Consider the following 13,648-nt stretch of genomic DNA (forward strand, 5'->3'; position numbering starts at 1 on the left):
TCAGAGCGCCCGTAGCGGACACGCGCTTTTGCAATTGGTTCGCAGAAGCGCACGCCCGGAGGACAATCGTTGTCGCAACCGACAGTAGGCCAGCGTCGACAATCTCGCCTCGCGAAAGATACGCCGCGTCTCGAAGGCTCGGAATTCGCTCGGGGAAAAAGCTCGCGCGGCGGCGGCGGCGGAGGGTGCCCGCCCTCGAGATTCCGCCGTTTCGAAACGTTTTCGAGCGCCCGAGCGCCCGAGCGCCTCGCACTCATTAAAATCTGTTTAGCCGGAGCGCGCGAATAATAGGCGAGGCGCGACCCCTCGTGAGCGGCTGGGTAGAGGCGGCGCCGCGAAAAACGGCGTTGCGCGAGAGACCGCGAGATCCCTCGGGAGCGCAGACGCGCCAGCCCCTCGGTCATTAGGATTTCCATCATAAAATTATCAACTGTTTTGATTTTATCGCCCGAGGTGGGACGAGGCGGGACGAGGCGGGACGAGGCGAGACGCCTTCGCGGCCAGCGCGATCGAAGGGGCTGCTCGCGAATCGGCGAACGAGCCCGCGCCCGCCGTCGTCGTTCGCTGCTCGCTGGCGTTTGGCTAGAGCGCGACCGACTAATGCTCGTCGCAGCCGATAGTGGTGTGCGGATTAGGCGCGCGCTAATTACGTGGCGATGCTCTCTCGACTCGGCCGATGCCCGAGTAACGCCCGGTTAAGTTAGACTAACAGCCGACTAGCGACGCGAGCTCCGTGCACTCCGCGCCGCGTCGAGTGCCACTGCTGATCTCGCGGCAGTATTAGCCGAGCGAGACTCGTCGTTTACTCGGCGCACTCGCACTCTTTTCAATTATGAATGCGGACCTAGAGTCTTCGGTGCCGCGGTGTCGAATCCAACGTGTGCGCGCGTGGCGCGGGGCGCTGTAAGGGAAGTGCGAAGGAAAGCCTCGAGCAGAAATAACGATCGCGGACAGCAGGCCCGCGTTCGAGCCAGCGGCCAGACGGAGCGAGGAACGAGAGCGAGCTAAGTGCCTGTTTATGCCTGTTTTTCGTCGACTCGCTATCCATGCAAAGCCCGCGCGCCAACACATATATACAAAGTGGTAGGGATTCAAGCCCACCGACGGTAAGCCATTTTCCAGACGATGAGGCTCGAAGCCCCTCGCTCCGACTCCGTGCGCGCGCCGGAAAGGGGGTCGCCTGGGATCGCACTGCGGAAAGCCCAGGTGTGCAGCGGCTCTGATTGCATTTCGTCAGCTTATCGGACATTAGCCTGCCGCGCGCGCGCGTCATAAGCCGCGAGCTTACGCTTGTAGAGCTTGATCTCGCTTGCCTCCTCTCTTTATCGCTCGCTCGCGCCCAACACTACTCGGACATTTTGGCGAGTTCACTTTGTTGGCCGAGCGGCAAAAAAATATCCGAATTTCCGGCTCTCGTCTCGTCGTCGTCGTCGTCGTCGTCGTCGCGCCAGACTATACATCCTCGCTCGCTCTCGTCGGTCCATTAGTCGCGAGGGTATGGGTGGGGAGGCAATTAACATTCGTGTCACGCGAGGCGGCGGCGTCGGCGGCGGCGCGCTGGAAGAGAGAGAGAGAGAGAGAGAGAGCGAAAGAAGACGCTGTACTGATGTCTAATTGGCCGACGTTTACTCTCGAAAAGCAGCTCTCTTGCGCCAGCCGCACAGCCGCAGTATGCAAAAATCTTGCCTCGCTCCGAGATGATTGGCCGGCGTCACGCGAAAGCTATTTTCCCCGCTTTTTTTTCTGCTTGTCTTCTTTCCTTTTTCTTTTCTCATGCTCGCCGAGCCAAGTTTTCGTGCAAAAACAAAAGAGAGTTTCCTGGCGCGCGGGCGGCCTTGCTCCTAAAAACGGCGCACAGCGAGGAATTTGAATATCGCGGCGCGAGCCGACTGCTACGAGTGGGATAATGTAAACAATCGACTCCTTGCGCAGCGATAATTTTCAGCTGGTAATTTATTCTAATGTATTTTCGTAGGCAGGGCGATCGAGAAGCTTTGCAATGCAAAAGAAAAAAAAAAAAAAAAGAGAAATATCGGTGCCGCGCAGCCAACGCTTTTGTCCGGCGATCGATTCACTCTCCGCGGGCTCGTTCGACTCACGGCGGGCAAAGCGCGACGCCGCCGACGCTGGACGCGCGATGGCGTTGGTCGCGCGCGCGTGAGTCATTTATTTTTGTGAAACGGTTTTCGGCGTGACCTCGGCCTTTGTCTCGTTCGCTCTGTGTACAAGCCTCGGGCTGCCCTCGCTCCTCGACCAGCCCAGCCTATAATTGCTCGTTTACTCGGCCTTTCGGACGTCTCTCGCTTCTTTCGCGCTGTGCGAGCAATTGAGGCTGTTGAGCACGACAGCTCAGCTGTTCAAGGGGTCATCCTCGGCTCGCGCCTCTCGAGCACCATGCGAGGTATAGGCGAATGAGGTCGTCCGCGACAAAAGATAAATAAATAAAATAAAGGACAGGCGCAACCATGTTATTCGGCTAATTGCTGAAAATGGTCTTTCATAAATATATTAACGCTTGACAAATTGAACGAGGATGTAGAATTTTCGTTCCCTCTTTTTTTTTCCTTTTTTAATTTTCTTCTTATTGCAAGCATGCAGATATTTATCGCCAGGACATTGTAAGGCATGAAAGACGCGTTTGCGTGCAGTCGCTATAATTGTAACGTTTTTTCCTCTTCACTTTTATCGAGCATATCAATTAATCAGTGAGAAAAATCTACTCGTAAGTTTTTTCCTGTTTTCTTCCGCGATGCCGCCAGTTCTAAAGTACTGACAAATTATTACGTTCAGTTCGCGAGCAAGCGAGAGCCTATATAAGGCGACGGATAAATATGCATGCACCGTACGCAAGAAAATGCGCGGAATACGCGTGTATGCTGAGTTTTTTTTAACATGAAAATTAAATTAAGTTAGTTGATCGCCGTCAAATGCACAAGCGACATTTTTATTACATAAGCGGTGCGGTCGCGTCCCTTACCGTTTAATTGAATACAAAGTGTGCGCCAAGGTAATTAGAATACGAATATCTAATTACCGAGTCTCGATTACTAGAAACGTCGAAAGGCTTTTGGTAGAATTACGTAAGGTCGTTCCGTTTTTCCCGCGTTCTCAATCGGCTTTCGTTGAACGCCACGCGCACACGCGGCAGTTTAGACGACCGCCCCCTCGGATTCCACGTACTGTGCCGGACCAGTATGATAATATGTAAATATGTCGTTGTCTCACGAATTTAACCATTGGCAAGAATAAACGTGCAGGGCCCAGAGTTCGATTATTAGTGCGAGTCGTTTGTTACGTATGGCCGCGCGACGCAACCGAGAAAGTTTTCAGAGGCGTCGAAAAAGAAAGTTTAATTAAAAGCGATTCGTGAAAAAGGCGCTGATGGTGCCTATATACGCTTTCTCTCTCTCTTTTTTAATATGCCTGGCTTGGGCGCGAGCGGCCGGCCGTTAAAACGTACGATGTAAAAAGTTGGCTTAAAAGCCCTGGCGCGCGTGGTGGAAGTTTGCTTGAGCGCGCTTATTCTAAGCGCGTAGTAACTCGTGCAATTACGCAGCTTACGACAAATCGATGGTCTTTAATTGCGTCGCGGAATTTACGGGCAGCGCAGTATTCCTTTCGCTCTCTCTCTCTCTCTCTCTCTCTCTATCAACTTCCACCCCTCTGTATACAGCAAAGAACGATCGTTATTTCGACTCCTCTCGCTTTTTTTTACGATTGCACCCTTATTCCCAGTGCTCGAGCTTCTTTGTACACTTTGCCGCGTTTCAATGCGCAGAAACGTTGCTCAATTTTTCACACTTTATCGACGGCGAGTTTTTTAATTGTTCGCGGAGCCGCGCGCGTTTGCAAAGTGCAGACCAGCCTTTAATCGGGTAATTAAAATTGTCGATGTCGACCGTGCCGAAGAGATGAAATTTTTGGGCGACGAAAGCTATCGAGAGTCATCAATCTTAATGGAAAGAAAAGAAGAGGAACGCTACCGTTTGAAGCGCGCCCGAGAAGAAAAAAAATGAGCCGAAAGAGCACACACGGTAGCGCGGGGCTGTTCGCTGATCGGAAGCTGCGCGCGCGTCGCTGCTGCCGTGGCGGCCTCGCGAAAATGATCAGTTATGAAAATGCCGATAATTATATATAATCAGGCGTCCCTTTGGGAGTGTCCTGCAACTCTGCGTATAGATATGCAAGCCTCGCTCGCTCGCTGCTCGCTTGGCGCGAGAACACGCTTTTGCCTCCCTGCCCTTCTCTCTCGCCTAATAACTGTTATCCCGCGTGCAGATCTTTTCCTGCCTTGATCACCTATACGCGCCAGGTAATGGCTTTGCAGCGCCTTCATTATGTGGGCCAAAAACAAGCTGAAAAAGGAATCCTCAAAGATGACTTTTTGTAGGACGCGCGCCATCGCGGCAGATTCCAGCGAATCGACTTTTATCTCGCGCGACATGCCCGGGTACGCTGCATCTTCGCGCTCGCCACTGCTACGGCTTTGGATATTAGCATTACTCGAAGGGATTTGCCGTTTAGAAAGTTTTGTCGGGTCGACGAATCGTGCGAACGTCGTGTCTGCGTGTCCGTTGTTTGGCAAATATGTTCCTGAGCGCGCTGTGCTGATAGAAAGTCTGTGCGTCGGCTCTTTATTACAGTGTCTGACTATTTATACAATTGGTTTCGCGGATCTAGCCGCGGTTAAATCGCGAACGAGTAATATTGATAAAAGTTGAGTCGTAAAATATCTCTTTACGGCTATAAAACTCGAGAAACTACTGCGCAGTGTGCGAGAAATGCATCCAATTAAGTAAGAAGCCACATGCATGTGTACATTTCTCTTCCGAATATGTAACGTTGATGTTTTCCAAACTTAAAATGTGTGCTTATAATTTATTTTGAAACTACACGCGAACAAGCTTGAAATCCCGGCAATTTTTGATGGGATTCTTCAAGGCTCGTGCCAAGATTGCAGCGAGTAATTAATTTACCGTAATAACGTCGAACCTCGAGAGGAGCACCGACTACTTGAACGGCATGCTGCTGCCCGTGGATACGATCGTCCACTCGAGATATAGCTACTATATGCACTCGAACTAATTACACGCATATTAATTGCAAACTGTGCATTTAATACAAGCGTAGTTTTATATACATATACACATCATCAGCAAGTTGCCACAATCGATGTTTTCGCGTAATTTCAATAATGACATGGCGCACTGCGACTCGCAATTATATCTCGAAAGCTCAATCGCGTACGTAAATTACTTGTCGGCAAAAAACAGCGAATAAAACAGGCTTCGATTGCTTTGAAAAGACAGGAGCAGCGATAAACTAGACTCGACAAAAAGAAATAAGAAAACGAGCGTTTTATTTCTGTGGAAGTAGTGGCTCGGATGACGCCACGCTCGATATTACACGAAAGCGATAGAAGCCTCGGCAGTAAGAAGAAGTTTCAGAAAAGGAGCCGCTCCTCTCGGCCACGCGCATTTTTCCGCTGCTTGAAATATCTCTGGCGCTGGTTTTGCATAGACACCCGGCCGCGCGCGATAAGCTGCACTTGTCCATCTGTAATTGCGCATCGATTATTCACTCGCACACGTACGAGCGAATCCTCTTACGCGCGCTGACCTTCGATCCTTGGCACACATAGAGAGACGCCGCGGCAGACGTAGGCACAGGACTTAGAGTGATCCGCCAACGGTTTTTATTCGCTTGATATGCATTGCCAGCAACGTAGCGGCGTATTTGCGCCGGAGCGAACGAGCTCGTGTACGCGCCGCCGCTTTATTTATATGCATGAGCCTCTCTCACAACGAAGAGAAGTCGATGGGAGCGCGGATTACAGTCACAGGTGCACATAAGCAACTGACGTACTCGCAGGCGCACACGCGAGAGAAGGAGATTCGGAATGATCAATCAAATGGCTCTTAGCAGATCGACAGCCGCGATAACGGCGCAGCGCGGCCGTCGTTAGCGAGAGAAGCGCGCTGCTCGGCTTATGACAGCGGCGAACAACGAGAGACGCAAAAGTAAGCAACATTCCCCGCGTGCCCGCACGAGGAAAAAGAATCTTTTTCGGACGAAGCAACCTCGCGGATGATTTACTATCTCGTTGTATCCGAACTTTGTTAATGTGCCATGTTTACAAGGCGCCAAAAGCGCCATGGATTTTACACACCTGTAAAAAGATTAGCTATATACGGGCAGTATAAGTGTCAGCAGGCTCACTAAACTTTATTGACTATCGTTAATCTTCCTAATGAGAGCTGTTAAATATTTTATAATAACGCCAGCCGGCGACGATAAATTATCAATTAGCGCTCACGACCGACAGTGTGAAAATTATGTCGCTGTCCGATATCAAATAATAACTGGTTTTCTAATCCTGTAAATCATCCGCGGCTTTGCGCAACGCACGAATATCGCATACACCTTGACATTCTTATTTTGCGATAAGTCGCTCGACGCGCACGCATCTCTCGAGGTTGCTCCTTCTTGCTTTGCTTGCTCCTTCGAATCTCTGATATTTATACGCATTCGCAATTAGCTGAATCGCCAAATGGATGGACTTTGATGCCGCGCGCGAGGACACGGCGCGAACTCACGCTCGTTTACGACGAGAAAGTCCTCCAGAGGTATCCGCAGTTGGCGGAATAAATATCCGAGAGAGCGTCGATATCGTCGCGCAATTTTTCGCGAGTGACTGGCGACCGAGAGCTTCTACTTCTGCCGTCGCTCGCCGCTTCGTCACGCGTAATGCCTATGCTCCCGCGCTCGCGGATGATGTCAAGGTATCGCTCGGCTGCGTACACGCGACGTCGACGTCGACGTCGACGACGACGACGGCGACGACATATCCACCGCGAGATATGGGTCTACGTGGGCAAGCCTGCGAGCGGGGAACAAGCTCGAATGCTTGGATTACTGCCACAGGCGCGGGTGAAAGTGAATAACACGCGCACACGTGTGTCTGCAGAGAGCAGCGGCTCGTTACTTTATTCCCATCATTTGTGTATAAATAAACGGTCTAATGGGGCAACAAGCGCGGGCACCAAGCTGGAATTTTTATCGAGGAGACTCGGGGACTCGTTCGCTGTCGTCGTTGTCGCGCCTCGCTGCCCAGGTGTGAGAAAGCAGGTCCGCAACGATAACGCGCCATACGTGTCTCCGGCTCTTTATACCGCTTAATTCGCACTTGTTCCGCGGCAATGACGCATAAAGCCTGGACGAGAATAAACACCGAGAAACATCCAGATCGATTCGTGTGCTTTTGACATGTGCTCGAGGACACGAGATCGCGCTCGTACAATTACGCCTCTTTCCTGGGAAGCCGCGACGTGTAATGTCGTCGATCGTCTAATACGGTGTATCGACGAGATCGATCTCATCGCGTGGCTTATGGCGTTTATAATAATGGATAAAACAGTATGCGACCGTTATGGCGGCTAACGCGAGCGAACATGCAAAACGAAAAAGAACAGCTCGATAATCCGTGAGCTGTTGTGAGCGAGGTACGCGGTTCAGAAAAAAGTTCTCACAATTAAAAAAAAAAACGTTGAGACAGAGCTGTAACGCAATCCGTCAGTCGATCGAGAGCAAGGTGTTCACGCATTCGAAACACGAGAGCAGCTACTTTCTGAACTCGTCCAAATTACCGAAATATAATGGCAGCTACCTCGCTGTAAATCGCGAAGCGTTTGCTCGGCATAATAAGGCGCGAGCGAGCGCCGAAAGAGAGCGAGATCGAGAGATTAGACTCTAAGCAGCGAGGAGCTGCGAGGAGATTGTGCCAAGATAATAGGCGCCGTCGAAAACTGGTAGGCCTTGGAGGAATGATACGCGAGCTGTGCCTCCGATTTATGCGAATCTTTCTACCTGTGATCAAGAAGACGTCATTGTTCTCCTATATATCTCGTCGATTCCCGGAATTGCGATAGCTTAGCTTTCGTAACTCATAAATATTCAATCGACTTTTCTTCGCTAGCTCGCGCGGTCAACTCCAATTGGCAATATATGCCGAGCACGACTGACGAAAAAAGGGAGGGGGCAAACGCTCCGCGGAAAGCGAAAGAGGAAAACGTGCGGCGTTAGAGTTTCGGCATCCAACCGAAACCCACGTGAATTCTAAGCGGCCATTTCCCGAGGATACAATGCATGCACATGCGCGCGCCAGTCAGTCTAACTTCCACGGGCGAGTTTCATGAATTTTAATCAACCGCCTAGCGGTCGAAATCCGAAGTCTGTCCAGTCTGCGATGAAAAAACGATCAACTTGGAGGACTGACGAAGCACAGTCGAGTGCAGATACGTAGGTGAGCGCGCAGGTGTCTCGCGTACGCGTACGAAAGCGCATTTTCGTCGTCCGCACACGCGAGGCGGCCTTGCGCAAAGGCGACTGGCTGGACGTCGCTCGGCTGCGTTGATAAAGCAGCAACGTAGGCGCCTGCGTGTGGACGGTCGTGCAGCCGGCGCATTGGTGTGTCGAGGTCGGCGCGAAAAAAGCGCGGCGCTATCGGGACCAATTGGGCTTCTCCGCGGCGCGAAGCGACGGAGCTATGCTCGGCGCCTCGACGTTGAAACGATAGCTGGCCTGCAGTTGAAAAATTGAGAGCCGCGCAGCAGCGGTATTCCCAGCAGCGGTGAAGTACGAGGCCGGCAGGCGTACGCGAGCCTTGATCAGCGCGGGAGAAAACGGCAGCGCGGCAGCGGCGGGTCCCGCGAGGAATGGCCCGCCGGGCAGGAATGAAAAATCAATTTGCCGGCAATGAAAGCTTAATCGGCGACGCTTCTCTCGGGCCGCGGCGTATACATCAGTCATACATAAGGAAAGAAGGGGGATAGATTCGGACATGCGAGGCAGGTTGCTGCTTATTCTTTCATTCGTGCGGGCCGCCTGCGCGACCGTCATAGCTTATGTATGGCACAGCGGCAGCATCCCGAGCAACATTTCGTATTCGGCACTGAGCTGCTCCGTACGTACGTGCCGTCGGGAATACTGACCAGCGGAGTGACCGAGCGAAGAGGCCGCCGCCGCCGCCGCCGGCCAGCCAGTTTTCCTTTGTGCCTCCCCGCCAACTGGATCTCCCATTTTGATCTCGCCAGCTCTCCGGTTACCTCTCCGCGGCGGCTTTCAATAACTTTATCATAATGCCCCGATAAATGAATTGCTGCTCCTGCAGGCCGCCCACGCCTCCTGCATCCGATTAACGTCGCCGATGAATAATGAAATTCGCATAAATAAGAGCGCCGCCGTCAAATAATACGGCTAATGCGCGAGAGCGTGCCAGCGCTTGGAAGCTTGCCGATGAGATACTGCGCCAAATTATTCATCGTTCGCGCGGCAACGATGTCGACTATAATAATAATACATGAATTATCGAACAATCGCCACGAGAGCGCCACGAGAGCGCGCTGGCCGCAGCGGGCCCGACTGGTTTCTCCGCTTGTCCTCCGTCGGTCCAATCCAAACGAAAACTCCGTTTCCGGCTACACGATTCGGTCCGTTCCGGCATCCGGCCGCTGGAAACGGGAAGCGCCCGCCGCGAGGCGCGTCGAGGGATGACGCCCACGTCCGACGCGACGCGCGGTTAAGACGTTTCGCAATTTGCAATTATCGCGAGCAATGCGCACGCGCGGCGCAAGAACGAGCGACGCGAGCGCAGAAAGGACGCTAAAAAGGACGACGAAGCGCGCGGCGCTGGCGTCGGCCCATAAATCACGCTAATAAACAGTGCCGCCGAGAGAGAATGTGCAGCGGCACGACATGCATATGCACAGCCTTCGTACGCGTATCCCGCTCCGCTCTTTTCCGCACCGCCTCCTGTCTTTTTGCGCGCCGCTGAAAAATCCGCCCTGCATTGTGCGTTCGCTTGTTATTTCAATTCGCCCGCTCGTCATCGGTAATCACTGCTGACACTGAGTGTACCTAAGTCGCCCTCAAAATGCGAATCGTTCTTTTTTGGCTCGCGAAGGTAGGCAGATGTCAGCTGTGATGTTGACCGCCACACTGCATCGCTTGTTTCATCGATACGTTATTATGTCGAGCCGCGCTAATTGGGCATATTCGCGGCCGTACGCGCAAGCGGGATGCTCGCACGCGTGCCTTTTTTTATCATCGGCGACGAGAGAGCAGCTGATGCTCTCACGCTTCGCGCGTCGTGGCGTTATCTCTTGCCTCTCGCTCTCATCACGCGCGCGCTGGCATTTCGAGCGGCGTATCATAGGCTACTCGGCAAGAAATCTTGGCATAACTTGCGCTCGCTTTGCCATTCGTCTTTCGGGTGTGCCGCTCGCCGCCAACTTTGTCTCGGCTTCTTCTTCTTTGTCCTCCTCGTCTTCTTCTTCTTCGTCGTCGTCTTCTCCTTCTTCTTCTTCGCCTTCTTCTTCTTCTTCTTCTTCTTCTTCTTCGTCTTCTTCTTCTTTGCATTCATCCCTAGCTCCTTCCAGACTTGGAGGATGCACGAACGAAAGATGCATTGCTTCATTTCGCACGCTCGCGACTGCTTTTCTTCTTCCTCTTTTCATTTCGCCGAGAATTAGTTTGATTCTAAATGGCGAATGGTCGACCTTTTAACCCTGGAAACGGCGAGCAGCCTCGCTCTCTCCGTGCTGATTATTCCCCGGGGAATAATTAAAGCCCGCGGGCGTAATTAGATCCGCAGTGGTTGGCGGGGCTAGCCCTGGCTTTTGCATCGCGAATGAAAATCTTGCACGTATGCGTGCGCGCAAAATTTGAAAGTTAAATCCGGGGGCGAAAGAGAGCGAGCGAAATCTCGAGGACGCGACTCGACGTTGAAGTCTGGCTCATGCTTGCGTGCGATTGGCACGCTTGGACGCCTCCCGACGACCATTAAATTTGCATCGCCGAGGCTCGAGATACTGCGCTGCTTTTATCGGGGCTGCACAAAGGCAACATCTTGCTTAAGGTCGACGAGCACGCGATAAACGCTTCTTTTCATTTGTCTTCTTTTTTGGCGGAAAAGAAGGGTAATCGTCGATAAGGGAAACTGGCCGTAAGAACAAGCGGGAGATCAAGAGGCTTTGTGGTGAGCTCGGAATCTAATCTGGCGCGATACACGATGGTCCCGTGAAGAAAATCGTAGCGCGGCTAATCGCTCTCCACTTTGACGTCGGCTCGTCATGCGCGCACGAGATCCGCATATACAATGTGCCCGCAGCTCCGAAGCCCTCGGCTAACTGTTGCGGGCGTCGATATAATAATGGAATGGTTTAATGGATTCGAACGCGCCGCGTTACAATTTTTCCTTCCTTCGTCCCTCTCTTGTGGCCTGGCGCTGCTCTTATTCGGATGATGCGACTACGTGAGTGGCATGTGCGACAGCAAGGAAGGGAACGGCAGCAGCCCCGCAGCTCACGTAATCTATTTGTCGGACGACCGCGGTGCCAAATTCACGCCAGCAGGGGGCACACAGCTCTTACTTGCCTACACGTACAGGCAACACAGCAGCGAGAGAGAGAGAGGGTCTCGAGGTGTGCGAGCGCGAGTAATTGCATTGCCAGACATAACCGCACCGCCGAATGCATATTCAATCTGACCTCTCTTCCACTCGACTTTTTCCTTCAATTTTTATTGAAAAAAAGAGACGGACAATTTTACGACTCGTACAGAAAGCTTTTGCATTGTCAATACTAGTGTTTTAATCCGTGTTTACGATGCGATGTATCGAATCGCATGCGGAATTAGAGGCTCGTAAACAGTCGGATTTTCGCTGAATAATTCAAGCGCGGCCAAATATAAATCCAATCGAACGTGTGCCATCGATATTTTGGGCTCTCTCTCGCTCTCGCTCTCGTTCTCGCTCTCGCCGCTCGCCGCTCGCCGCTCGCCGCTCGCTTTTAATTATAAAGCCCAAAATGAGCATTGGGCCACTGACTCGTGTGCACACGGCGATAGTATTGTAGCTCGAGGGGTGGTGGTCAGCTTGCGAAATCAACGAAAAATGCCTCGATAATTAACGCGAAATTTAACGTTGAGCGCAGAAGCCGGTTCGCGCTCGGATGGAAGAAGAGAGAGAGAAAAAAAAAGAAAAATCGGGGCTGCACGCGGCGGCGCATACATATTTATGGGGAGGATACTCTCTGGCTTATATATTAATTAGCCGTGCGCGCGCACTCGCGTAGGTGAGAGCGAGCGCGGGGGAATTGCACGCGGCCGAGAAAAATTGATTGATCAGTTTGGTAATGGGGCGGCTCTGCGTCACGAATTAATTGGCGTCGGAGCGGCGTCGGAGCGGCGTCGGAGCGGCGTCGGCGATCGGCGCGCATCCGCGGTCAGAGCTGAAAAATGGCGAGAGAGCGCCGCTGCCGGTGCCTCGTTGCAAATTGTCGGGAGGCGAGCGCGGCCCCGGCAGCGAGGCGTCAGAAACGAGTGTGTCGCGTGTAAGCCATTAAGGAGGCCGTTCGCAATGAATCGAGGCGTCGATTAAATCGTCTTGGCCGAGCGATACAGGCGGCGGGACGCGGTTAATTGCGATCATTAACGTCGCGATTTGGCGCGCGCCGAGCCTTCTCGTCGGCGATGGCCTATCGCTTATCAACTTCTCCTTACCCTCGTCGTGAAGTCGCGCCATTGCAGGAGAAAGCTCTCGATTGTTCCACTTACCCATGGCATCTGAAACAGAAAGAGAGAGAGAGTTATGTGCTTAGTATCCGTAGAAGTGGCTTCCTGGAACGAGCGAACGCTCAATTGACTCGCGCCAGCTCCAATTCAGCCACGTTAGCCACGTTAGCCACCAGTTTGTTGCATGATCTCCGTGGACGGACAGGCGCGCACGGCGCGCAACTCGCTAGTTTGGACATGACGCAACGTCGATCGTTGCCTTTCCGCGAGAGAAGCAATCAGCGCGGCGGCCAAGCCCCGATCTTAGTTTGAGCGCGGGCGTTGGGGCTGCCTCTCTCCGTGTTCCTCTTTTTTCCGACGTCCGCTCGCGTGCTGCGCTGCTGTGCGCGAGCCGTTCGATCCTTCGCTCGCGGATCTTTCAGATTCATTAAAATTGCATTTTCCGCTCGCAGCGAGCCAAGTAAAGCAGCTAGAAATAACGAATCGAGTTGGAAATGAAGCGTGTCGAGAGATAAAAGCCAAGGCTCGCCGAGTCCATCGCTTATTTATTATATTCTCGTGGTGCGCGCGCGCGCGCACGTAGGCAGTCGACTTTTTCGCGTCCGAGCCGCGACGACTTTGCCACTTCGTTCCACTTTGCGCGCGCTAACCACTGCTAACGATTGACGTCCGCGCAATTTATTGGGCTCTCGTGCGCGTGGCCAGACGCGGGGCTAGATAATAAGGAGCATCGACGCGCGATCCCTTAATGAATTTCCGCTCGATGAATATCGATGCATCTATCGGTAATTGATTGCGCGATTATGCGGCCGCGTTTGAATTTATGCGAGCACGGGCGCGGGCCAAAAAAATCAGCGGGACAGTTTGATTTAGGAATGGCCGACGCGAGAGGCGACCAAGAGAAAATATTCGACGGGACGCAATTGGGTCAATCAGTGGGTCCGATCAAGCGACAAGAAATAACAACTTTCGCATGAGAGTTGTCCTTCTGAGTCTCACGATGCGTCGGCCGGATAATTCGCAAGTTTGCAAATCACGCGGGCCGAGAGCAGCAGATCCGCCTGATTAAACGGGGCCA

At 52.6% G+C, this 13,648-nt stretch overlaps 1 protein-coding gene across 1 annotated transcript in view; it reads right to left on the reverse strand.

Annotated features, from left to right (window-relative positions):
- LOC131674455 (homeobox protein homothorax-like) overlaps positions 1-13,648 on the reverse strand; it is a gene marked incomplete at its 3' end in the record, with an annotated part of 109,782 nt that overhangs the window by 15,052 nt on the left and 81,082 nt on the right. Inside the window, exon 6 of the mRNA XM_058953151.1 lies at positions 12,613-12,621. Coding sequence (XP_058809134.1) covers positions 12,613-12,621 — 9 coding nt within the window. The remainder of the gene's footprint in view (positions 1-12,612; positions 12,622-13,648) is intronic.

The sequence above is a fragment of the Phymastichus coffea genome, unplaced genomic scaffold, assembly GCF_024137745.1.
Source record: "Phymastichus coffea isolate CEN01 unplaced genomic scaffold, Cenicafe_Pcof_1.1 PCOF00245, whole genome shotgun sequence".
Classification (NCBI taxonomy): domain Eukaryota; kingdom Metazoa; phylum Arthropoda; class Insecta; order Hymenoptera; family Eulophidae; genus Phymastichus; species Phymastichus coffea.